Source organism: Malaya genurostris, chromosome 2 (assembly GCF_030247185.1).
Source record: "Malaya genurostris strain Urasoe2022 chromosome 2, Malgen_1.1, whole genome shotgun sequence".
Classification (NCBI taxonomy): domain Eukaryota; kingdom Metazoa; phylum Arthropoda; class Insecta; order Diptera; family Culicidae; genus Malaya; species Malaya genurostris.
In genome coordinates, this window is record NC_080571.1 from 264,164,571 (window position 1) to 264,192,200 (window position 27,630).

Sequence of the window (27,630 nt, forward strand, 5' to 3'; positions counted from 1 at the left end):
CATTTTAGTTCAGAATAATTAAGTGCAGTTTTTTAACTAATTATTCAAATAATCAAATACCCCGTGTTGTTCGTTAGACAGCGTGTCGTGATTAATCTACCATGAGGTACACCATTCCGATTCGAAGTATGAACATCAGGTTTAGAGCCACACTCTGTTTCGAACGTATGACCTGTATTTAAAAAAAACACCACTACTGAAGTGCAGTCACAAGATGGATGTTGACATACTTCATAATATTTTATTAGCCCGAGAGGAAGAATAGTTCTTGCACTAGATGTGGTACCAATTAATCATCAATCAACCTGGCCCCAATTCCATACTTTCTAAACAAATTTAGTATCGGAAGGTAAATTTCCTTTCGATACATAGTTGCTCCCCAGTAAAGGACATGGCTCAACAGTAAAGTGCAAGGTGCTCGGTTACTGGCACCATAACTTAGTGCACAGGTCAAAATGGGCACCGTCAACAAACACCGTCTTGTCCTGTGCCGCAAAGTGCAGACTGTACCCTGTGTTTTACTTACCGTCCGAGCCAAATCCGCCGAGCAAGTCGTTCTCCTGGATGTGATTGATGATGTAGCTGTCACGGTTGAAGCCACCGCCGAAGCCACTTTTCCCGTTGGCATCGTGACTGCCCTTACCGTGGCTCTGATGGTGCTGCTTCCGACGGGGTTGTTTCTGCGTTGGCGGCACGTACGGCGTCGGAGTCGTTGTTGGCTTCGGTGGCAACCGGAGCTCTGCGGAGCAGCAGGGAATACCCCGAGGGGGAAGGGAAGAAATAATATTATTAGTACAAATTTACATGCAATTAATTTTGTTGTCGCCGGCAAATGTCAATAAGTGAACAGGTTTAAAATGGATGCTGCAATTTTTCGGCTGCGCTTGGGTTCCCCGCTGATGACCATATTAAAATCGGAACATCGGCATCCATCACCCAAGGAGGGGGGGAGCGGATGAAGGCAGGAAAAATTATCTCACGCTACGGAAAACATGTACGGGAGAAAAGTCGCTTAGGGAAACCATTCGACCGGACTAATTTTCCATCAATTTTACTGTCACTCACACTTGAAGGGACTTTTTGCGACGCAAATTGGTCACTCGCTTGAGTGAAATTGAATTCGAAAGCTTTTCAAAAGATTGCTGTTTCGAAATCGGATCCAGTACCTAATGAGTCGGTTGTGAAATGATTTTTCCTGACAGGTGACCAAATCGAGGAGAGTACCTTAAATGTGTTCCCGGAAGTGTGATGATTTGTGTGATGGAACAGGATACAGTTGTATAGAATTTAGAAAAGAATTTTTTTCAGGAATCCTCGAATACATGCGGGTAAATTATCCGTAACTCAATTAAGGATATCTGAAATCTCGCGAAAAATGTAACTCATTCAATCGTACCGCCCGAACTTACCTTGTAACCGTATCCGGGCATCGGCCTTCCCCAGAGCGTTAATACTGGAACAGGCATACGCTCCGAAATCCGTTTTCTGAAGGTTTTTTACCGTTAAATTAAGCTGCCAGGTGAAGGCGTTTAGTTTTTCCTCGCTGACGACGTACTTTTCGCTCTCATACAGTTTGATTCCTGTGAAGGAGAGAATAAAAAGGCTAAACAACGAAGCAAATGTGCATGGTCATGGTATGGATTGGACCGAAATCGCCTGTAACAAATTAATCTAGAAGAAAAACTTCTGGGAAACAACAGAAAAAAATAACATCAGCTTACTGATACGGTTGAAACGAAACTCTGGTCCCAAGGAGTCAGGGAAGGCAAGCCGAAAATTGTATCCCATAAAACAACTCTCAACAACAGACGTTCATTCCGATTATGGATGTAAGGGATGTGACTTCTGTTGAGTAAGACCTCAGCAACTGCTATAAAAAAACGAAGCTTGAAGAGTTGTTGCTAGAATCCATTTAACGAACGAATGAACGAACGAAAGCATGGATCTGTACGACCCAATGTTGTTCATGTGCCACCACTGAAGAGGACGGCGCGTAAAAAAATCTCGAGAGAACAATTTGAGAGCTCATGTAGAAACCTTTCGAAAATTGCATGGGAAAATAAATCAAAATTACATGGGAAATCGCACCAAATGACTTGCGAAATTGAAAAAAATCGGAAACAGGCGACCACAGCACCATCATTAACAACATTATCATCATCATCATCTTCATCATCATCAATAAAAAAAAGAAACTCTCGTACTTTGCCCTTTCCCCCTGCCGAAACTCCCACCATACAAGGTGCACTTTTTCTGTCACACGCGGTGATCCCAGCAGGCGGTTGTTTTCGTTCTGTTATGTTCCCATGGGAATGTGGGCAAAAATTACAAAGCGTATTAAGTACGAAGTGTGTACTCGTGCTACTTACCATCGTTTTTATACCACCCATTCAGCGGTGTCGGGAAGGATTCCACGATACACTGCAGCATGACGTGACTTTCCACCGGAGCTGCCACCAGCTGATTGCCGGCTTTCACGCTGGGTGGAACTGTAATTGACAAATTGGATGGAATTGAAAATAGGGTAAATTAGTGGGATGGTGCAACGGAAAGTTTTTTTTTGATACTCTTCGAGGAAGAAACATCGACTATGCAAATCACACTCCTTCTCTTACAAAGGCAGTCTACGTTAAATTTTGGACACCAAAACCGGGTTTTTATTTCAGAATAATAGAGTTATAAAATTTGTTCGCGATAAAATCTGGACAGATTAAGTTACTTACAGTTTCTTAATTAGAGTTCATGAAGAAATTACATACTTTTGAGTTTACTCAGGGTCTGTGCAGACTTCTCTGCAACCAATTTTGCTGCTTTTGTCCAAGATCTCAAAATTTTACTACAGTTGTAGCTTGTTATTTATATTGAGAGAGTTTTCTTTTCACGAGAGGCCAATACCGCTCGATAGGTCGCAACTTCGGACAGTTAGGTGAATTCGTCTCTTTCGGTACAACATAGACTCCATTCACTTTACAAAACATCTTTGACATAGTGACAAAATGCCAAATTAAGCCAGAGTAGCGAGGTAGCGTCATGGCTCCGTAGGAATGGTAAAAATCGTTTCTTTATGCATTCTTCAAGGTATTACACATGGCTGATAAGTCCCGGGCCTAACAACACTCTCTTCTGTACACGATTTTTTTGGTTCAAAATTAACTTTATTCATCAACACAGCAACGCAATCATTCCAGCGCCACTCTAACATTTCAATTCCCATTTTTATAGAACAATTTAATTTTGTCTTAAAATAGGCCTCAGTTCCAGCGATAACCTCTTCATTCGCGCGAAATTTCCTACCGGCGAGTATATTTTCAAGCTTGCAAATAGGCAGTAGTCGCTGGGAGCCAAATCAGGCGAGAATACGGTGGATGTGGAAGCAATTTAATGTTCAATTCATGTAGCTTTGCCATTGTTTTGATTGACTTGTGACACGGTTGTCTCTGTGTAACAAAATTTTTTTCTTTGTCATATGCGGTCGTTTCTTTGCAATTTCAGGCTTCAAACGCTAAAATAATGCTATATGTATATTATTCACTGTTGATGATATTTCCTTTCTCAAGATAGATATTACACCACGCACATCCCAAAATACCGAGACCATAACCTTTTCAGTCGATTGTTGTGCTTTCGGAAGCTTTGGACGAGGTTCACCAGTTGCTGTCCACTCAGATGACAATCGTTTTGATTCCGGAGTGAAGTGATGAATCCATGTTTCATCCATTGTCACATATCGACGTCCACTGCGTTCTGCATCATCGGTGTCTCCAGGACCAGGTTTGAGGTCAGCAAACCAACGTTTTAATTGTTGTTTCTGATGGAGCAGAGTCTCCATGAGACTTTTCAAACTAATGCTTTATTTAAACAATGATTTTTAAAATCAAACACGAAATTGTTTTTGATCCATTGTTCTCAAAAATAACAAAATTAGCGTCACTCTTAGCACAATGACTCACAAACCAATGAATAGAATATCATGAAATTTTAACAGCTGAACAATTCCAGGAATGAGTAGACGAAAAAGTAACAAAATCAGAATCGACCTTCTCCGATTTGGATGAAACTTTGCACATGGCTTCAGTATGGCAAACCATAAGTTTTGAACCGATGGAGAGATCAATCCGACTCACGACTGATTTTTTCACAAAAATTGCCTTTTTCAAATCGTTAATTGTACAAAAATGGCGTTCAGGTAGAAGTTGTAGAAGTTGGCACTCTAAAAAAAATATACACAGACAAAATTTTTTGATTTTTTTCTCAATAATTACAAAATAATCCGAAAAAGTTAAATAAAAAAAACAGGGCTTTAATTTATTTTTATAATTTTTATTTTAAAGCTGTTATTAAAACCTACAGATTGATGGCTATCCCATTCGTGCCTTTTGAAAAATGAAGAAGTTACAGCTAAACAGTTTACGGGTGCATGCAAATGATCAAGTTCTTCTCGTTGTAATTTGGAAACCGTTCCTCGTACAAAAATGGCGTCTAAGAAGAAGTTGTAGGGAATCAATAGGGCACTCTAAAAATATATACACTTTTTTCAGTGTATATTTTTCTTAGAGTGCTCAATCGATTCCCTATAACTTCTTCCTGAACGCCATTTTTGTACAATTAACGGTTTCCGAGTTACAACGATTTGAAAAAGGCAATTTTTGTGAAATGCAAAAATACATACGCCCTTTTTAAAAATCAGTCGTGAGTCGGATTGACCTCTCCATCGGTTCAAAACTTATGGTTTGCCATACCGATGCCATGTGCAAAGTTTCATCCAAATCGGAGAAGGCCGAGTCTGATGATCTGCTAAGCATTTCTGGAATTGCTCTGCAATATTTGCTTCGCCTTCGCGTCCTTTTAGTGGTTGCTGATATCCGACAAGCGACGCGATGCCAAACTCTGAAGCTCGACTCCGTGCGATCTGTCAAGTTTCGCATCGCTTCGCTTTCTCTCTGGCTTCATCCTTAGGTACATTAGAAACAGTTGATTATGATGTTAATCCTTATTTCTGTAAAATTTTCTAACTTTCCGCCATTAGGTTCCGTACAGTATTCTTAGATACGCGTCAGTTCTCTTTTGTTTTCGGTACGTATTTGACCTTTTGTACAGAATTTCGTATAGTGGCAAGAGGTCAAATCATGCCAAACAGATCTAGAGAGTTGTGGCTTCTGATAAATAATAGCAACCGTTTTCGCAGACATTCTTTCTCGTTCATATTCTTACTAGTAGTGCCGATAAAAACTGAGCTTTCTGATTTCCGACCACAACTACATATGGCCTGCCAAATCAAATACTTCTTTGGCTTAGACTCATCAGTGCGTAGCAGATTTTGTTGAACTGCTATTTGAAAACACTTTTTGCTATTTCACCCAAGTGTAATGTCTAATCTAACGTCCGGAATGAAACAAGTTTCTGCTTGCTTGCCGTACAGATTGTGGTAATAACATTTCAACATAAACTGCAACACACTGATGAGTTAAAGACGAAACGTAAAATCAGTAAAAATGGGTATTTGCACCTAACATAAATTTGGGTGTTAAAAATTAACAATTTTTCCCCTGCAAATCACCACTTTTTTGGTACACCTATTTATACCATACGATCTCATTTGACATCCTAAGAATGTCATAATAGAATACAAAAAAGAACTTAAGCTAAGTTAGAAATATAAATGAAAAATTGTCGAACAAAGCTATAAACAACTCAAGGAAACCATAAAATATTAAGTGAATTGAGCGACCAAACGATGAGAAAGTACCCCATAAAATGTGAATACTATAGATGGCCTAGGCATGTATTTTAGAAAGTTCTCGATTCGGCCAGCTTTATACATGGGTTCTTAACAAAGCAAACGACAGGTTAAAATAACTTATGTAGGAATTTTTTTGACACAGTTAGGAGGCCTACGGAACATAAAATAAAGTCTAGATAGTTGATTAGTCTCCGGAACAGCAACATCCTTTTCCAAGTATACAAAAAATGACTATTTAACTACTACATGGAATGGAAAGTTCCGGGCTTCTCACAGAAAAGACATAAATAATTTCAAAACGCGTATATATTTGTTGAGTTTGAATAATAGCTGATCGTGTCAGGTGAGTTCTAGTTTTGATCAAGCTGTGGAGAAAGAGGCACCAGCGCATTCATGCATAAAACTAACGGTGAAATTGAATGATTTGCATATGGATTGGTCCACCATCTCCCATATTCTCCAGACCTGACCAACAGCCACTTTTATCTATTTCCAAACCTGAAAAGGTTTCTCCAGGGAAAGAAATTTTCGTTGAATGCTGAGATTATTGCACAAACGGAAACGAGAAATCTTCTTTTTTTTTAAAGGGCACCAAAATTTGGGACGACCAATGAGTCAAGTGTAACCATCTAGAATCTAGAACGCGAGATTATACTGAAGACTAAAAAAGTTTTCACGATAAACAATCGACTTTTTCTTTGTTAGGCCCGGGACTTTTTACTCCATGTAGTAATTCTCAGATAACCGAGCAACAAAGAATATGTTTCTTCTTTCAATGGAGAACATTTCTTTCTTTATGGTCTGGTCAGATATTTGTAGCTGCGTACTAAAACTGTGATTGTCGCTACAAACAAGACATTAGAGCTCATAACTGAACTGTTGTTTTGGCCAGATTTGCTGTCACAACAGCGGGAAGTGCAAAGTAAAGTCTGTTTTAAAGTTTTAAGTTCCAACTTTGCCAGGCACATTTCGCAATCACCTTTTTGTCCAATTGTCGGGAGCATACTTTCCGATTTGTTCCACTTCCAACTTTCCAATCCACAGTCAAGCGCTAGGCAAATGATTTACAAACACAAAACACGGTATTTGTCGGTGGATTCAATTTCTTGACAAGATCGCGTACCGATGAATGTAATTCATGTTTTCCTAAATATTACTAAGGGATTCTTCAAAAATCTGTACTATGAATCTTGAATCAGAAAAAAAAGTTTGTTTGGGCGAATACCTTAGGATTCCGATAAATTTCACCATTGTGATAAATTTATACATACAGGCAAAGTTAATCTAAATTAAATATATTATTACCAAAAACTTGCTAAGGCTGCGCAATTCTGTAGAATCATATTCAATTGCTTCAATAACAATTAAACATCAAGAATTCGAAGACTTTTGAATGCCCATAAGTTGTTTAAGCTGTAACTTCTTCATTTTAAGATAAAGGTATTGAACCTTTTTGTTCAGTGCATATTTTCCTAAGTGCCCGTTCGATTTCGTAAAACTTCTTCTTAGACACAGTTTATGTACAAATAACAAATTTTCGAGTAAATTTTATAAATAATACACTGCCTTAGCACTTTACTGCAACAAATTTTGGTGTATGCTGTCGCTGTGAGCGTTTCCGAATGATTAACGTTTTCGGTATGCTCTCAGTTTCACACGAAAAGGCTAAGAGCAAAACAATGTATTTTACTTGTTTGCTTTTTTGTCTAACCTTCCATTTTTTCCTGAGTTCCGAATTCTTAGAGGAGCTAAAGTTTACTGGCAGACCACTTCGACAGATTTTCCTGCCTTTTCTTGTTTTCGATTGGTGGTACAAAGTATTTGCCACGGGAATTTTTTTATACTCGAACATACCAGAACTGACCCTTTTCAGTCGGTCGCGGTAAAGCGATGGTAATAAATTATAGCAGTGTTACAAGCAAAATTGAAACCTTTGACAAATGATGAAGGAAAAAATGCTTTTCTTCCTCCTTAGTATACCAAACGAAACTTGTACTTACAATTCACTTGCACGTCGTACCGCTTGCTGACTGAAGGAGGCACTCCGTTCGATGCGATGCAGAGATATCCTCCCATATCGGTCCGTTGCACCTGATTCAGCACCAGCCGTTCTCCTTCGACCAACTTCACCACTGCAACAAAAGAGAGCAAAGGTTGAATTACATTTTCTGTTAATTAAACACTGAGGCCAGCTGACCACAAGCAGTCAAAGTTCCGGAGCATATCTTACCTTGTTTCTCCCGGGCGTCGGACCGCACGACAATGTCTTTACCACCCTCGCGGCGCCATTGTACATTTGGCAGCGGAACTCCAACCGCTTGGCACACAAGCAGAATATTTCCGCCCTCGTTGGCGATTCCTTCTTCCAGCGAGGCACTGTTCGGGTCGTTGCTGTTCAAGATGTCCGGTGGGACAACCACATCCAGATTGCCGGACTGCAAATCAAATATGACATTGAGTTAGGACAGCCGTCGATGGTGATTTGTGCAAGATACAGGTCTATTCTGAATACCGGAAATTGTATTATCATTATCTTATTAATTAATCATCTTATACAATAATTTTGTGCTGATTTTTGCTACACTTTTTTGCATTCATTAGTTTAAGAGAAAAAAATTAAGATTAAAAACATCCAAGAGTCCAGAATCAAGAGTCCAACGCCGGAAATCTAAAGTCTAAAGGCTAAAGTCTAAAGTCTAAAGTCTAAAGTCTAAAGTCTAAAGTCTAAAGTCTAAAGTCTAAAGTCTAAAGTCTAAAGTCTAAAGTCTAAAGTCTAAAGTCTAAAGTCTAAAGTCTAAAGTCTAAAGTCTAAAGTCTAAAGTCTAAAGTCTAAAGTCTAAAGTCTAAAGTCTAAAGTCCAAGGATGGCTTTTATCGTATCAATGAACGTTCATTCTTCACTCTTCACACGATTGAATCAGTGCCATCAAAGAGAGACTAATATCATCGCAACAACAAACAGCCATGCCGGGCTCATTTAACATAGAATCGACACCAGTGCGAGAGCGAATTTCTCTCGATGACATTTCTGAGAACCAAAGGTTAGCACGCTGCTGTGGGGATTCTCTCTGAAGCAACAAACGGTCGCTTATTCTCGTTTCGCGATCCGATTCTGTATGGGCAGTGGATAATTGCGATAGAATCATTTTACTATTGCCGCTTATTCTAACTATGTGCATATAACCTTTGTATAAATTGTGTCTATGAAAATGTATGTGAATGCTCCCCACTAGGGTTTTGAAATATTGCAACCTAGTATGAGAAATATCAAGATTAACCATCGATTCGATTTTCTGCGATAATTGTCAACTTGCGATCCTCTCTTGGGAAATTCTACACAGCAACGATCATTATCAGACTGTATATTTTTTCATGGGCCGTGAAATACTCAGAGTATGAAGTGGAGCGAAGAAATGTAGTAAAATTCTCTCGCGGTTCATACATTGAGAGACTCGAGTTCTTGTAGCATCTTCTACCGGATTGAAAATGTTGTATACAATTTAGATAGCAATATAGCAGCTTCTGTCAAATTTTCGGCAATCACCAACACTGCTAAAGTCTAAAGTCTAAAGTCTAAAGTCTAAAGTCTAAAGTCTAAAGTCTAAAGTCTAAAGTCTAAAGTCTAAAGTCTAAAGTCTAAAGTCTAAAGTCTAAAGTCTAAAGTCTAAAGTCTAAAGTCTAAAGTCTAAAGTCTAAAGTCTAAAGTCTAAAGTCTAAAGTCTAAAGTCTAAAGTCTAAAGTCTAAAGTCTAAAGTCTAAAGTCTAAAGTCTAAAGTCTAAAGTCTAAAGTCTAAAGTCTAAAGTCTAAAGTCTAAAGTCTAAAGTCTAAAGTCTAAAGTCTAAAGTCTAAAGTCTAAAGTCTAAAGTCTAAAGTCTAAAGTCTAAAGTCTAAAGTCTAAAGTCTAAAGTCTAAAGTCTAAAGTCTAAAGTCTAAAGTCTAAAGTCTAAAGTCTAAAGTCTAAAGTCTAAAGTCTAAAGTCTAAAGTCTAAAGTCTAAAGTCTAAAGTCTAAAGTCTAAAGTCTAAAGTCTAAAGTCTAAAGTCTAAAGTCTAAAGTCTAAAGTCTAAAGTCTAAAGTCTAAAGTCTAAAGTCTAAAGTCTAAAGTCTAAAGTCTAAAGTCTAAAGTCTAAAGTCTAAAGTCTAAAGTCTAAAGTCTAAAGTCTAAAGTCTAAAGTCTAAAGTCTAAAGTCTAAAGTCTAAAGTCTAAAGTCTAAAGTCTAAAGTCTAAAGTCTAAAGTCTAAAGTCTAAAGTCTAAAGTCTAAAGTCTAAAGTCTAAAGTCTAAAGTCTAAAGTCTAAAGTCTAAAGTCTAAAGTCTAAAGTCTAAAGTCTAAAGTCTAAAGTCTAAAGTCTAAAGTCTAAAGTCTAAAGTCTAAAGTCTAAAGTCTAAAGTCTAAAGTCTAAAGTCTAAAGTCTAAAGTCTAAAGTCTAAAGTCTAAAGTCTAAAGTCTAAAGTCTAAAGTCTAAAGTCTAAAGTCTAAAGTCTAAAGTCTAAAGTCTAAAGTCTAAAGTCTAAAGTCTAAAGTCTAAAGTCTAAAGTCTAAAGTCTAAAGTCTAAAGTCTAAAGTCTAAAGTCTAAAGTCTAAAGTCTAAAGTCTAAAGTCTAAAGTCTAAAGTCTAAAGTCTAAAGTCTAAAGTCTAAAGTCTAAAGTCTAAAGTCTAAAGTCTAAAGTCTAAAGTCTAAAGTCTAAAGTCTAAAGTTTCAAGTTTCAAGTTTCAAGTTTCAAGTTTCAAGTTTCAAGTTTCAAGTTTCAAGTTTCAAGTTTCAAGTTTCAAGTTTCAAGTTTCAAGCTTCAAGTTTCAAGTTTCAAGTTTCAAGTTTCAAGTTTCAAGTTTCAAGTTTCAAGTTTCAAGTTTCAAGTTTCAAGTTTCAAGTTTCAAGTTTCAAGTTTCAAGTTTCAAGTTTCAAGTTTCAAGTTTCAAGTTTCAAGTTTCAAGTTTCAAGTTTCAAGTTTCAAGTTTCAAGTTTCAAGTTTCAAGTTTCAAGTTTCAAGTTTCAAGTTTCAAGTTTCAAGTTTCAAGTTTCAAGTTTCAAGTTTCAAGTTTCAAGTTTCAAGTTTCAAGTTTCAAGTTTCAAGTTTCAAGTTTCAAGTTTCAAGTTTCAAGTTTCAAGTTTCAAGTTTCAAGTTTCAAGTTTCAAGTTTCAAGTTTCAAGTTTCAAGTTTCAAGTTTCAAGTTTCAAGTTTCAAGTTTCAAGTTTCAAGTTTCAATCTCAGATATTTACTTTCAATAATGCTATTTGAGAAAGTTTGCATGGAAAGAAAAGTTGACTAGAAGTTCAGAAAAAAGTATCCCCTGCTTTAAGGATGTCATAATTCTAAGCATTTCGCTTGAAGATGCTTGTAAGAAAACGTTCGGAAAATTTAATTCATCCGCTTTGTTACGCTCTGCACTTCGTTAACATTGAATACAAGTGACATAATACAATCACGATCAGGCGCGTACACAGGGGGGGGGGGGGGGGTTATGGGGTTCAAACCCCCCCCCCCCCCCCCCCCCCCCGAAACAAAAAATTATAACCCATGGGAAACATTGTGATATAAATTGTACATGTGTTGATTTATCACCATGTTCTAAAACCCCCCCCCCCCCAAAATTTTCTCTAGCTACGCGCCTGATCACGATCATTGACATTCACGGGCACCATCCACGCAGTCATTCTGCTGCCATTGTGCTGGACGTTCTCCAAATCATTTGAATAATATTTTCCATCTGCTATCCGCCATTGCCCACCTGTTCGGATGAAACGCTATGCTATGAATACGTAAATTTCGGTTGGCCTGTTTCACAAACCACATTCCGACCAACTGCCGCAATGACCGACCGACAGAACAGTTGACAGGAGCTTAGCGGCTCCGTACCAAGGACCCCCTACTCACCTGATGCCGCATTGGGTCGGTGTTCACTTGGCACATGTAGCTTCCGGAGTCATTGAGCTGTACGTGCGAGATGTGCAGCTTCCAGGTGTTGTGTCCATTGTGCGTGACCGACAGGCGCGGATTCACCGCCACCATATGGGTGTGGATGGCCAGAATTGCCTTCGAGTCAGATTTTATCCAAGCCACCTGCAAAGGACAACAGATTATGAGCCGGTTCATGAGCTACTTATCGGCAGCTGCCGATGTCCAATGAATCAAATCCGAACTATGCGATGTTGAAGTAAAAAATCATGTCATCGCAGCCGGGAAAAAAGTTTACGGAATTCCACCACCAATGAAAAATTCATTTCCACAATTTCGATTTCGTGTCGCTGAAACAGCGTACAAAAAGTATATTCCAACAGGACACCGAAACGAACTTCCAGCGGTACCCACTCCCATACGTAAGGGGCCATGAAAACTTTATCGATGCTGAGAAACAAGAACATTTTCGTAGATAGCCTGCTGACACGCAAAATTTTAAATGGCGAAGTATTTATTATGTTCATTCCCGGCAAAAACTTTCAATCACGACCGAGGCGAGTTCGATAGCATAAAATACCCACAATCGTTATTAATGATTTCATTTACTACTCTGAGTCTGAGGATGACAAACGGGCGGCCAGAAAAAAGGCCCACTTGTGCATTTGCGGCGCGCTGCACGGAGGACATGACACGCAAGCCCAGCACTACCACAACAAGTTGATGATAAAAAACGAAAAACACTTTTAATAAACTTCCCAAAATGAAAATTTCTAACCAATATAGACATGAAAAAGTCTTGAGTCATGCAGTTGACCCAAACCACAACCGGCAGCAGTAGCAACAGAAGTAGTGGCTAGCGGAGGGTTTTCGAACTTTCCCGTAAATGCCTCGTCTTCCCGGGCCAGAAGGTTGCTTTCGACCGTGAAAAGTTCATCCGGCATGACTGGGACGAAAACAAAGGAAAAGTTTTTTTTTTTTTCAAGGATACACAACGTATGTCTTGTGGAAAGTTTATGTTGTTGGGTGCGAAAGTTATGAGGGAAATTGAATTTCGATTGAGTTTCAAACTGCTAATCATCGGAAGGAAAGTATCCATGGATAGTTTAAATGTTTTTCCAAGATCTGCAAATTAAATATAGAAACATTTTAGCTTTGTAAATTGTTTCGAAAGGGGGAATAGCGTGATGAGTTAGTTGGTACCTTATCTTGCAACCAAGTGCGATAAATTACTGTTACTTCTTAAAGCTTGCAAGCAAATTCGATAATAAATCGACTGATATGTAAGTCCAAGTTTTAGTATTGAATGCAGAAGCTGCTCTGATTTTGAATGTTTACTAAATAGGACAAGAACTAATCAACAAGCAGGTGGAAATCGTACTGATAACCAGAAAGACCTCACATAAGTTGCGTATTTTTGATCGTGCATTTAAGTTTTATTACTTAAAATAAGGTTACTTTCACAATCTGGACCTTCAATCGATAGCTATAGCTGCACATAAACTATCACAAATTGTTTAAGCTTTTGCAATGACTAATACAAGTCTTCTCGTTCTATATCTATTCTTCCGTCTGATTTGTCTGATGAACAGAGAAGATGTTTGGATATACGATACCGGCCGTGAGGCGGCTAGGATTTAGACCATGTTCGATGAACGCTTTACCAGACCCGGTCGTGTGGTAAAACCGTGTCTATCACGGGCTTAGAGTGGCGAAATGATAACGCGTGGGCACGGATTGCATAAGAACGCAGGTTTGAGTCATATCTCTGTGCATATCTTTTTCAAAAAAATATCGAATAGATTTCAATCTTTCATCTGTAAATAAAGCTATTTAAAACGATACTCCAGCTAAATTCATTGGCAATCGATTGGAAAACGATTTAGTTGAAATTTATTGAATTAACGAAACCTCTTTCTCCACGAAATTAATTGGAAATAACTGTATGTTTTATTTTTTTTTTGTTTCGATTATAGAGGCTTTAACATTAATGTCATTCGCCTCTTCGGGCCAGAAAAACTTTCTGACCCTATGTGCGGGGTTGGGAATCGAACCCAGGCGGGCTGCGTGAAAGGCATCGACTTACCCATCACACTATACCCGTCCCACCTGTATGTTTTATGATTGACTTAAAAAAAGATGTGCTATGTTATTTAGCAAATGTTAAACCAGTTTTCACCTTCTGGTGGATTCGGAATAAAATCCTGAAAATGATACTGAGGCGTTCTCCCGGGTAGAAGTGATTTGAAAATCAATAACACATTTTATTATTAAAACCAGAAAATCTCAATTGCAGAAATGAACATTATTGAGTTTGAAATAAGAGTTAAAATATCAAAAACCATAACTGCATGAAAAAATAGCAACAAAATTCTGCCATTGTAATATCAAAGCAACAACAAAATATTTACAGAAGACAGAATTTTCGGTTATTTGATATTCTAACATTCAGAATAGAATAATATCATAAGCATTTATCTGATGCAGTTCATTCAATAGTGTTTTATTTGAAGACAAAACTCCTAAGGCAATTGAACCTAATGAGATTGGAATAACTCATCAATAACGAAATAAGATATAATAACTTATTTTGATGTTAAACAGATATTGTACAATTCTTGATTACTTGGATGAAATGTTAAAAAATATCAAGTATCGCTATGACAGTACAAAAACATCAAGCCAAGATATGATGATAAAATTTGTTATTATTTTGATCTATCTTTGTTATTTACACCTACTCGGGCTATCTAGTTTAGTACAGACACACAAATATAAAATCATGTAATATCAATGTAATATCACACAATATTCTAAGCAAATTTTGACAAAAATCGATGCAATCTTCAATTGAATCGATTCGCTCTCTATTTTTTTTGTTTCGATTATAGAGGTTTTAACTGTAAGGTCATTCGCCTCTTCGGGCCAGAAAAATTTTCTGACCCAATGTGCGGGATTGGGATACGAACCCAGGCGGGGTGCGTGAAAGGCATCGACTTACCCATCACACTATACCCGTCCCCGATTCGCTCTCTGTATTAGTTAGAATGTTAGTATATAGATTCCTTTTCCTATTTACACATTACAAATACCTTTACAGCTTTCCCTACATGGAATCACAGAATTGCGGAAGCAAAGGATTTCTTAAGAGCTGAGGACAGTATTACGTTAAAGATGTGGGTTTTTTGCAAGTTTCCCGTTTCAAATTAAATTTTCTTGGAAACAGTGATGACTATCGAAAAACCCATCTGACAATCTCTTCGAAATTTAGCTGAGAATATTCTGTGAAATTTTCAGAATGATTCATTGAGTTTACCGCTCGTGTTCTCTACTTGTTCATCGAATGTCTCGACTTTGAAGGCTTGTATCATAGATCTACCGTGACAAAGTCTAGATAATTTAGTTTAGATGCGATTAGTACATCAAAACATATATGTTATAAACATGTATGTTGATAAAAATATTCGCTTTAGTCTCCTGGTGGTCTCCGGGAAAAGAAGAGGAGAGGAGAGTAATCAAATCTACTGAAAAACTGAAAAACTCAGATATGGTCTTAAGGGTATTTGTGGGGGGTGGATATGATGAGTAGATCTAAAAAAGGAAATTTAGTGTGAAGTTGGCGGAACTGTTCAAAATACTTCTTGTTAAGTACAGATATTATTTGCACTTCAGACGATCCTATGGGCATTTTCAAGGGTGGAGGGGGTGGTTAATAAAATAAGGGTTCATCTCAGGGGGGTGCATTGTTTAAATTGTTTATATGATCGACTATAACTCCGAAACAACTCAAAAGATTACCACACCTAACTTGGCACAAGTTATTATTACTGCTCATAGGTTGCTATAAGGAAATTATAATGGGAGAGGAATGTAGTGAGTGTTTACTAACAGGGGGAATTTGAGACAAAATGTTTCGAATAACTAAAGGAGGGTCATAGGTACATTTATACACGTGAAAGGTATAATATTCGCCCTTATTATGAATAACGACGTATTGGTTTTTCGATCGAATATGGTTCGGTTGAATCCTAGCTACCTTTGATTTTGCTAGCGTTATTGGGAATACAAATGAAATACAGTCGTAAAGTCGATACGACGTTATTCAGAATAATGGCGATTCATTGCAGAGGTGATCAAAAGGGTGGAATTTATAACAAGTGCCTCTGAAAAGGGGTGTTTATTGTAAAATTTATCTTATTTACGACAAACAAGAGGGGGGAGGAAGGCGTGATTCAGTCTAAAAGAAGGGAGATTTGAAAAACAATTTTCATCTCTATGTTTCTGTAAGACAAGAGAACGGTAAGAATTTCTAGATAGTATTGCTAATGTTAATTTGAATACAATGCATTTTTTTAGCAATTTCAAAAGATATGGTTACATTTTGGTTATAGTGAGATGTTAACAACCTTTTTTTATCAATCCGCACGTGTTTTTGCATGAATATTGGCCCTTATTACCAGTATCACTACACGGTGGAAACAAAGTGAAGTGATGGTGACCCTTATTACAGGTATCACTCCACGGTGGAAATCGAGTGAAGTGAATTTAGGTCCTTAGTACGGAAGTCGCTTCAAAGACAAAAGTTATTATTTGGATGAACTTGATGTCATTCTGAACATCACGCCATCAACATTGCGTTGAAAAAATGAGTTTTTTCCACTACAGTGATTACTTCACTATGCGTGATACTGGTAATAGGGAAAATCAAGTGAAGTGAATGTAAGTGAAGTGAATGTAAGTGAAGTGAATGTAAGTGAAGTGAATGTGGAAGTGGAAGTGAGAACGGTAATAAGAGCCATTATTCGGTGTTCTAGTTCTCATGACATTATTTTAATGGCCGTCGTTTTAAGTGGAAAATTTGAGATCCCTGTAATGTCCAAACTGCAAATCGGATCGAATTTGAATCTAAACGTGTGAAAATCGATTGCCCCGATTTTACGAGAATACCGTGAAAATTATAATTATTGTGAGATCTGAGTTGGAACACTGGCCGTGAGCAATCTGGGCATGTACGGAGTATTGTTCAATCGGGTTGCCGTCTAAGTTGTGTTTCACTGGGCAGGACAATTTCGAGAAACATTTTCGAGCTACGCCGGGTAATTCAGCTAGTCTAAAATAAGGACAACATTTTTCAATTCAACGCGTTGTTATCAAATTAACGTCACAAGCCAGCAAGTAATTATTGAACAGATTACAGTGCCTCCGTAAGCTAATTGCTAGTTTGTGGTGAATTTTTCAAATGTAAACATAGTTTTGAATGTGAAAATATGACTTAAACACTTCGTCTGTGCAAGCGCGATACTTACCCGATATTGTCCTAAGTTGTTAACCACGCAGGTAAATGACACATCGCGTCCCTGCGTCACCGTAAGATTGTCTAGCGGGGCCAAAAACTCCGGCTGCGAGTCGGATTGCGAGCCATGACCTAAACGAAACAGAAACGGGACAACAACAGAAGAAGAAAAAAACACGGGATAAAATACACTGTTGGAAAAAATAATCACTTCTGGTAAACACTGCTAGTCTTCCCTGTATGTGATCTCTGCTCACCCGGCCAGCAGCATCCGTGAGCGCGAGAGAGCTTGCATAATTAAATTCCACAAATTAAGACAGCGAAACGATTATGACAATTTATCATAGTCGACAGGAATATTCCCATTCGCTTTTAATTTGAATAAATCCAGTTCCACTTTCTCGCACTGTCCGTATGTATGCTGAGAGTAAAACGTTCGCCACCACCCAAGAACTTACCATGCACCAGTATTACTACGAACAGTACATTCAACAAAAGCTTCAGCTCCACAAAATTTATGTGTCCCATTTCTAGGCTCCGTTTCGGCACTCTGTTGCTCCCACGACTGTTTGCTGCGCCACTTTGGGATATTTATGCTCCCGAACCACGGCTATCACTATGAGCAACGATGCACTTTTTTGCCCCTTCCCCCAACCGAAATGCTTTTATTTTCCACCGTTACTATTGTGCACTTTTTCTTTGTTTTCCCCTCCTTCTTTCTAGAAGAGCACTCCACGGCCACTAAACTGCTCTATCGAATGCATTCTCGCAATTGCGCTAACCGGTGCCGTCACACCGTGAGTCGAGTGTTTTTCGGCGAAGCAATCCCTAATTGCAGCGGAAGCGTAGCTTTGTGCAGCTGATACTATCGTGCAGGGCTGCCGGCAGATTGGGAAGGAAAAGACCAATTTTCCACCAGCCGGACAGGAGCAGGAGCAGCGTGCCGTGCCGCCTTCGCCGAGGATGATCGTTTCCAGTGGTTTGCTGGTTGTTACATTTTAATGGCGACCGCTATGGTGATTGTTTTCTGTAATGGAGAAGTTGGAGAACATTGTTGAATGTGGGGTTCGTTTTTTGATTGGAATTTGGTTATGGGCTCGGTAATAGTTTTGTTTGGAAAGTGGAACTGTTCAAAAACGCATGTCGAACGGTACGGTATAACATACTTTCTCAAGTGCAATGAAATACGTATTCGCTGTGTTGATTTTATATGAAAATGTCTAGATGCATGAGATTCAAACTAACCTAACCCACATGAAAAATAAACGTCCCAACAAAACAAGCTAAAGCCGCTTCAAATTAAACATCAAACGGTCAAACAATTAAACAAAAGACTGACTTCACGAAAATTTCGTGGAATTCAATTCCGCTGTGGCACCGGAATCACGGAATTCGATTCATTCGGGAGAACATTCCACTCATTCTATTATGCTTTTCTAATGCCGCCACAACCAACGCAGTGCCAGAAAACGAAAAACATTCTATTGCTGTACAGAATTTGCCGTTTTTCGCTCATTGTGTGCCTTTCCTCATTCGCCAATTATTCCACTCGAGACGCACGGTACACCAACTGCAAACCAAGGAAGGACAGGAAGGAACTCACGGCAGCGGGCAACCCAGCCCGATGGCAAAACGGCAGTGTAGTCAGTGAACAATTGAAGATGAACGAGATCTCACTGCCGAGGCAGAAAACAATTTCCTCAAAGCCCTATCAAGATTTAAATTCCGGCTGTTCGGGACTTTTCAAACCAGCCGGAAAAGTGTAGGCGATTTGTTCCAGCACTGTAAACCTTATAGATTTTTGTGCGGAGCGATGGAAGCCAGCCGAGCATTGAAAGTTTCGGCGGTCATTAATTTTTCAGGACGTTAGACTAGTTCGAATACTTCAAGTACAAATATTTGGGATTTGACTGACAGGTCGTAGTCATTAGTTTCGGTGTTCGATGTAGAATCTAGAAACAATCTGTGAAAATTACCGAGGGAAATTGCGAGGAACCACTCCGCACATTAGGTTTATCGGGACTTGATTTAACCTCTTCAGTGGCTTGTGTTTGAAAGAGGACGATGACAGTCGCATAGCTTGTTCTCATTAGTGGTCAAGGATTGCTGAGTCGAATGTTGTTGGACGTTCGTGCTGAAGATTACGTATGTAGCTGTCAAGTTCGAAACTCACCAGACTTGTAGGAACCGTACAAACTTACAAATCTACATGATCCCTTTAGAATGACAGTGTCCCAATCAATCAATTGATCAATTATTGAATAGCTAGACAGAATTTCGAAAAAAACAAAAACTTGCAATTAAGTTTTTACAATTAAATTAGTTTTTAAAATGTATAAAAGGTTACGGTTCCGTTCCACGGAACACTATTTTAGAACTGAAAAATAGTGTTTGAAGCAAAATTTCACAAAGAATCTGAAACGGCAACTTGAAATTATAAAACTTTAGCCAAAATAACAGAAATTTGAAAAAGTTTCAAATGAATTTCAAAAACTTTGCATCATTTTCTGTAATGCTTGTGCGCTGCTGTTTCGTATGGTGGTGACGTGAGAAATGCATAGTGGGTTCGGTGGAGTTATATCATGAGCACAAATAACATATAAAAGCCTTATTTAATACACGGAACGACTGAAATCAGCTCTGCGTCTAATTCGTTTTACTGTTTTTGAATTAGTTGTTGTTAACAATTAATTTCTACGTTGTTGTTTTTTGTGCAGAATTTGTGTACAATTGATATGAATTTAAATAACAATGTTTTTCACGTTGCTCAGTGAAGTGAGTTTCGTGTGCTATACTCTAATTATATGTGTCAAACGAAATTCGTTGTATCTTCCAACAATATTGCAGCTTGTTATGGTTTATTCAGCAGAAAGCTTTATCAAAACAATAAAACTACAAGGATCAGCCCTATGGGGTTGTTCGAGCCATTGATGTGGAACAATGCAACCAAAATTTTTAATGATCTACAATCAAAAAGTTCAATCAATCGTCACCCTCTTGAATCTGCAATTGCACGAAAGTCTGCTAAGATTGATCTTGATTAGGAACCAACACCGAACATCGTTTGTCTCGATCTGAATTTGTTTTATAGCCGACGAAATTACACCAATATCCCAAATGTATGCAATTATATTTCGATATTTGAGCCTTTCTTCGCCAAGCTTGTGTTCAAGTTTTGTTCGAAAGCAGTTATTTTTATAGCGGTTAGTTTCTGTACCATTCTGCGATTTCGGTTGAAGTGATAAACTTTTGTCGTGAATACGGCTTACTTTACTATGGGGCCTTTTCAAAATGGGCCTTTTCAAAATTTACCCTCTGAGAGAGTGATAAGTTTTTGATCGTGAATATCTCTTGTTGTATCTAACGAATCAACATAATTTTGGCTACATGCCATCGGAAATATGATCACAATTTTATGATAAAATTTTCAGTTGTGTGACATAATCTGAAATAATTCAAAATTAAACTTTTCTGAAATGTTTAGTATAAATGAGTATCAAAGAGGATAATTCATAAGGCGCGTTTGCCTTTCTCGTATTTTGAAAGCTCATAGCTCAGTGATCTGTGAAAGGATTTATATAATATAACAACCAATAGAATCGAAATTGTTTAACTCAAGCGTGTATAGCAACATCATTGAAGTATTTCAATAGTACACTATTGAAAAACCTGTCTCATTTGACCCATGTCAACACCAGCCAATCAGAACGCGTTCTGGGGAAGAGAACAAAATATCTGCTGCTGTACAACAAATCGTTCGAGGAAAATGTTCCGAACAGTGCTTAGTATCGTAGTGCGTTCCACAATTTGGTCCGTCTGAAAGGCAGGAATGAATCCCGTACAGAATCCTGATAGTTTCTTTCAATGAAATGCAAATCCGAAATGAAATAATCGAAATTTAAATTCTATATGCTGCTATTTTTATAGCCGTGTTTGCGTTGGTAAAAAACAACGAAAAGAGGACGACGGTGGAGAGCATCACACAAAATCAGCCGTTCTAATGGCATTAAAAGTTTTCTAAAGAACTAGTAGGATTTCTTACTCGCAAATCGAAGGTAATTATCCTCAGTTTAGTGCAAATCTAGAACAGTTTGATTAGATTTGTGCACTTTTCGCTGTGTGAAATTCACAGTAATCGAGATCAAGTGAACCCTTCTTTGTTTTCGCGAAAAGTGTGAAAAGGGGAATGCTTGCATAATTCATACAATTGATCAACTAATTGATATACGGAAGTGTTAAGGAACATGTCAGTTGTTTTCGTATTCACGACATCCAATTATGTCTCTGACATTACCCACCCGCCGTTTTTTCTCATTATTAATCGAGTTCATCTTATATAAATTAGAAATTAATCTTATGCACTCAAAATTTATCCTGGGGTAGTTGTCAATTTCATGGAACATGGAATTTCATCCGAGCTTGCATGACACAAGATCAGAGCATACCATATAAAGCTTCAAACCGTTTTACGGCACTTTTTTCTTGCTGTTTAGCAACAACCTACCATTAGCATGCTACGCGTAAGACTGAAACGTTAGCTATAATTTCGCTTCTATTTATAGATTCGCGTGCTTCCAACAGCTTTGCTTTTGCATCGATTGACCAATCAGAGCGATGCTTTCCCTTTGATATATCGCTTACTCCTTAAAAACCGTCGTTTATGGCAGGGAAATCCGATATGCCGGAGATTTTTAGCAGACAAAATAGGACACTGCTCGCTACTAATCAAAATTTCAATCATATATAATTGAAAATACGTGGCTTGATACATTTAAATCGAAACTTAGAAATATTTCCAATCAAATGATGAAATAATATTAATAATTGATGCAAAATAGACTGAGCTATAAGTGTTTAAAACCTGACCACATTTCTACGTGTATTTTTCTTTGAGTTTCTGATTTGCACCCCTATATAGAAAATAAAGATGTGTTCCACATCAAAAAAGGTACTTTCCCAGAAATTATGGACGCAACCAAAAGCCACTGCCAAATGGTGCACAAAACGCGGACTGTCACTGAGAAAGATAGCAAAAATGGAAGGAGTAAGTGAAAAAGCCGTGCGAAATGCAATCAGGAAGTTTGGTGAGGATAACACCTTTGAGGATAAACCGAAAACGGGCCGAAAAAAAGTCCTGCTAACCCTCAGTTGGATAAACGTATACTGAAGGCGTCCGAGCAAAAGAAGGAGGTTTCAGTTCGGGATGTGGCCAAAAAAGTGGGCACTTCGAAGTCAAATGTTTTTCGTGCTAAAGAACGTTTGAATCTTGGAAATTTGAACTGCATAATCATGGATGACGAAACCTACGTGAAACTCGATTACAAATCCTTACCGGGACCACAATATTATACGGTGCGAGAAGGGCAAGTGTTAAACCAGTCCGAGACATCGATTGAAGTCGAAAAATTTGGTAGGAAAGCTATGGTCTGGCAAACAATTTGTAGCTGCGGTAAGATTTCGAAACCCTTCATCACCACTGCTTCAATGAACAGCGAAATATACATCAAGGAATGTTCACAAAAACGACTTCTACCCATGATTCGAAGCCACAAGGATCCTGGTGTCTTCTGGCCAGATCTTGCTTCTTGATTACTCGTAATCAACGATAGAATGGTATACTACCAAAAATGTCACTTTCGTCCCAAAAGACATGAATCCACCAAATTGCCCACAACCTCGATCAATTGAGGAATTTTGGGCATAAACGAAGGCACGTCTTAGGAAACATGTCTCGGCAGCCTAAACCATCAACGATTTGTTTTAGGCTTTGTTAAGACGTAGAGCCGTCTTGAGCTGGTTTTAATATGATCAGTATCTAACGGGGAAACAGATTGGAAAACTGACATGTGAACGCAATGATGTAATGAAAACCGCGAAAATGTTACCGAAGAGACATGTCAGTTTTCCAATCTGTTTCCCCGTTAGATACTGATCATATTAAAACTAGCTCAAGAACGATATTTTCAAATGTCTGCATCTTCGTTGATACTGAACCGATTTGATTGATATTTCTATCAGTGGATTTTTTGGAATGTCTAGATTAATGTAGACTAATACTGGCTTGGATTTGAGCATTGGTTAACTTTGTAGAACTGAAAATGTTGGAGCAACTACTGTAAAAAATCACATGCACTACGATACATTGTTGAGAAACTTTAAATCTATCGTGATAACCTAACGTTATTTTTATTTCGAATCATCACCAGTGACATTCCGAATGGCGTCAACCCGGTTATAGCTTTGACATTGCCCACCCACTTTGTCGCAATATTTTTATTTTAAACCTGATTTACCTCAATTACTGGTTTTAATATCAGGTATAAAATAAACTACAAATTTTATCAGTGCATTTCTACAATTGGAAAAGTTACAGCTGAAACAATTTACAGGCAATTTGTCAAACATCGCAGCAATAGTTCAAAAGAAATTTGGACAACAAACTGCTAGGAGTTAGATTTTTGTTAAATTGTTTCATGTTTAAAAAGTTCACACGTACAAGAACCGTTATTACCTTTTTTGAAAAATATACAAAATTGGTATTGAATTCGTTTAAACTTTAGAAAGATTTTCCGAAGGCCGAAGGTCATGTACCTATCGATTCAGCTCAACGAACTGAGCAAGTGTGTGTGTGTCTGTCTGTCTCTCTCTCTCTCTCTCTCTCTCTCTCTGTGTGTGTGTGTGTGTGTGTGTGTGTGTGTGTGTGTGTGTGTTGTCAACAGAGAGGTCGAGATCTCAGAGATGACTGGACCGATTTGAATCAAACTAATCACAAATGAAAGGTCTCCCCGTACCCATGAACGTTATTGAATAGTTTTGAGATAGGATGTTTACTTTTTGAGTTACGATTTACGAAGTTTTATGTCAAAATTTTCAGTTTTTTTGACAACTGACCTTGAAAACAGAATATGTTTTAAGACTAAGATTAAGCACGGTAATAGCTATTCAGCAAGCCATAGATTGTTAAAATTCGTCCATTCTTAACTTAAACGACGTTTCGCCTTGTTTGTTTGCAAGTAACTTTTCACCTCATTCCAGTAATAAGAATTTTACACGCTCGATGTTTCGGAACGAAGTGAAACACGATTTTCAATCCTGTTTTATGCATTTGTTTTTTAGCACTTAAACGACTATGCACAGCACCCTTTTTCATGACGTTTTGACGGTTAGTATTTGGCAACATTTTTCCGCTGGTTTTATTACTACCTTTTTGATGTGATCGAGGCATGAGTTTTTGTATCAGTTTCACAATCGTTATGAATAAATGTTCGTAATAACGGATGAACATGAAAGTATGTTGCACAACACATAAAAAGGCGCTTTTTCCATAACACAACAGTTACTAGAATAGTGATATATACTAACTTGATAAATTGCACAATCAGTAGAAAAATACAGGACAGCAACTTAACATGCTACTTGGGTAATCGTTCGAACATGACATATGTATTAGAAAGATGACAGTATTTTCAAATTTCATATTTATATTGATTTATACTGCTTGCAACAATAATTGCTGGCAAAACACCCTTATATAATTCCAAGAAGTTCGTCGAGATAAACAAATTTGTGTGTGAAAAATAATTTCATAATTTTTTTTCGGAGATGGTTTAACTGATTTCTACAAACTTAGACGTTTTGACTATAAACGATAGACTTTATTTTCCTTGATAAAGGCCGAAACGTCAGACAATAAACCGCATTTCGTTTGTATTAAAAGACAGTCGTTGTCCAGTTTTCCCCGATTTTCACACGTTTAGATTGAAAGAATAATTTTAAGGTTTTATACAATTACTATCTTTCTATGCAAAACAAATCTTGCAGTTCCAAAATTTTAATTGCAATTCATTTAAAACGACGGTCATTAAAATAATTTCATGAAAACTAAACAAAGCGAAAAATATTCACGCGAAAAACACTAACTGTAATACACCGATTTTAAATTTTTTGAACCAATTTTTTCCAGTGTGGGACGGTAAGGATTTTTTCAGTATTTTCATTAAAAAAATTGACTGATTTTGTGAAATCACTAGTACAACACATGTTTGTGGGATTCGTCGTTCATGAAACATTAAACAATTAGGTTAAAAACGGTGTGGGCATAAATCAATTTTGGAAAAAAAAAACAAATTATGCAAAGCGGCTTTTTGTGACAAAATCACCATGTCCAGAAAGTTTAATTCGAATCTGAGAGAGTACCACAATCTGTACGGCCAGTAAGCCGAAACTTGTTTCGTTCGAGACGTCAGTTTAGACGTTACACTTCTTGTGTAATAAAAAAAGTGCCTTGCAAATAGCATTAACTTTACGTCTGCTCAGCGGATTATGTTGATCCGGGGGTTTGCGTCAGCATAATCTGCTGACGCACTGATGAGTCGAAGACGAAACGTAAACTTAAGAAAATGGTTATGTGCACCTAGCATAAATTTGGGGGTAAAAGTTAGCTTTTTCCCCTTCAAATTACCACAATCTGTACGGCCAGTAAGCCGAAACTTGTTTCGTTCGAGACGTTACACTTCTTGTGTAATAAAAAAAGTGTCTTGCAAATAGCATTAACTTTACGTCTGCTCAGCGGATTATGTTGATCCGGGGGTTTGCGTCAGCATAATCTGCTGACGCACTGATGAGTCGAAGACGAAACGTAAACTTAAGAAAATGGTTATGTGCACCTAGCATAAATTTGGGGGTAAAAGTTAGCTTTTTCCCCTTCAAATTACCACAATCTGTACGGCCAGTAAGCCGAAACTTGTTTCGTTCGAGACGTTACACTTCTTGTGTAATAAAAAAAGTGCCTTGCAAATAGCATTAACTTTACGTCTGCTCAGCGGATTATGTTGATCCGGGGGTTTGCGTCAGCATAATCTGCTGACGCACTGATGAGTCGAAGACGAAACGTAAACTTAAGAAAATGGTTATGTGCACCTAGCATAAATTTGGGGGTAAAAGTTAGCTTTTTCCCCTTCAAATTACCACAATCTGTACGGCCAGTAAGCCGATACTTGTTTCGTTCGAGACGTCAGTTTAGACGTTACACTTCTTGTGTAATAAAAAAAGTGTCTTGCAAATAGCATTAACTTTACGTCTGCTCAGCGGATTATGTTGATCCGGGGGTTTGCGTCAGCATAATCTGCTGACGCACTGATGAGTCGAAGACGAAACGTAAACTTAAGAGAGTACTGCCAACATTTGTTCGAGTTGGTGCAAAATTCGTAAATTGCATCAGATTGTTTCAGAAACAGCGTGTCTTGTCACATAAAGATACATTTGAATGTAATCAGATATTATGCAGCAAAATACAAATTTATTATGCTATTACAGGAACTCAATCACATAAATTTATCTCCCCGTTGGACTTTACGCAACAAAACAGTCGCACAAAGTTTTTTTTTGAAAAGTGAATTGAGCTGCAGGAAAGTTAAATTGAAATTGACATTTACGATTACGAGACAAGTTTTTCCATCCTGTTGTGTCCAGTTTGTCAGCGCAGCCATTCAAATCCGGTACTCTTCTTCCGTTTTCCTTCAACTAAACAAATCTTGTTCTCCTCAGCTTGATTAGATTCATTATTATAGCTTCCAGGGCGGAGCCCGAGCTCATCTCCAAATTGAAAGCTTCATAAATTTCACTTTCTACTTAATCGTAAATCTTCTCACGGAATTACTTTCTTCTGGTGGGTGGCCCCCGCTCTTCGTACTAATAAAAACGTATGTACTTTTATTTTGCTGAATGGAAATGATACTTTTTCTTTCCTTCCATCGGGGGAATTGACAAGCAAAAGCTCGATTTCAATTTGGAACGTTTTGTCGGTGAAGGAAAAAAAATCGGATCTCAAAGCAATTCTTTTTGAAAGCAATCAACTATTTGACGTTTTTCAATTGCTCCTTCAAGAAACGAGTTCTAACTGAGGCAGTGGAAGGGACGGATTCCATTGTGTTACAAGTCCCCCTCTCCCAAAGCATATCCCACCGCACCGTGGCTGAAGCACGAAAAGATGAATCCACAATCCCCTGTCGATCCATTAGCGATCGGCGCTACACGGGAATGTCATCATCTAATCAAAACTGAAAGAGGATTTCCTCGTCAGCAGCGTCAGTATCGAAGAAAGTATTTATTCGCTGAGAAGTGTCAGATTTTCGGGAACGATAACCGCCCTGTACCGGTGCCGGTGCTGGTGCCAATGCCGGATGGAGCGGGTTACCAGCGGAACGGATGGAATAAATTAGAAATGAGCGAGATTTGAATTTACAACGTTGGCTTTGGGGAATTCCCCAAATATGCTCGCGAGATATGCGGAAACTGAACAATTTGGTTGATTGGTTTTCGTTTTTTTTTGCCTTCTGTGCACAAATACTAACCACACGTGTTCGTATATTTCAACAATCAGTGTTCGAGTTTGAGTGATTTTACCCATCCCATCGCAAAAAAATGGTTTTAAAAGGTCAATTAGACTTTATTGATTGTTAAAACTTAACCATTTTTTCACATGCCTTCGCTTATATTTTCTCCTCATCCTCAACCGTCGAAGCAAAACGAAGGACCATCAAAACAGAACAAAACTTTCCCCATAAAAACCAAAGTCTCGAGAAAATTAAACTTCTCGTTTGGCAAAGCTGTTCACCCATCCTAACGTCTTTACTTCCTGCGAAGCAGGAAAAGAAAACCGGAAGGAAAAAAGAACCGCGACGCTTTCATTCATGTTCAA

At 38.0% G+C, this 27,630-nt stretch overlaps 1 protein-coding gene across 7 annotated transcripts in view; it reads right to left on the bottom strand.

Moving 5' to 3' along the window:
• LOC131429807 (protein amalgam) overlaps positions 1–27,630 on the bottom strand; it is a 274,623-nt gene that overhangs the window by 20,314 nt on the left and 226,679 nt on the right. For all 7 annotated transcript variants that reach the window (XM_058594185.1, XM_058594187.1, XM_058594189.1 and 4 more), the window contains 8 exons: positions 17,390–17,958; positions 16,945–17,063; positions 11,618–11,803; positions 7,971–8,175; positions 7,741–7,872; positions 2,370–2,489; positions 1,410–1,580; positions 527–739 (listed from right to left, as the gene is read on the bottom strand). In XM_058594185.1, the coding sequence (XP_058450168.1) occupies positions 527–739; positions 1,410–1,580; positions 2,370–2,489; positions 7,741–7,872; positions 7,971–8,175; positions 11,618–11,803; positions 16,945–17,063; positions 17,390–17,459 (1,216 nt within the window). In that variant the 5' untranslated portion in view covers positions 17,460–17,958. The remainder of the gene's footprint in view (positions 1–526; positions 740–1,409; positions 1,581–2,369; positions 2,490–7,740; positions 7,873–7,970; positions 8,176–11,617; positions 11,804–16,944; positions 17,064–17,389; positions 17,959–27,630) is intronic.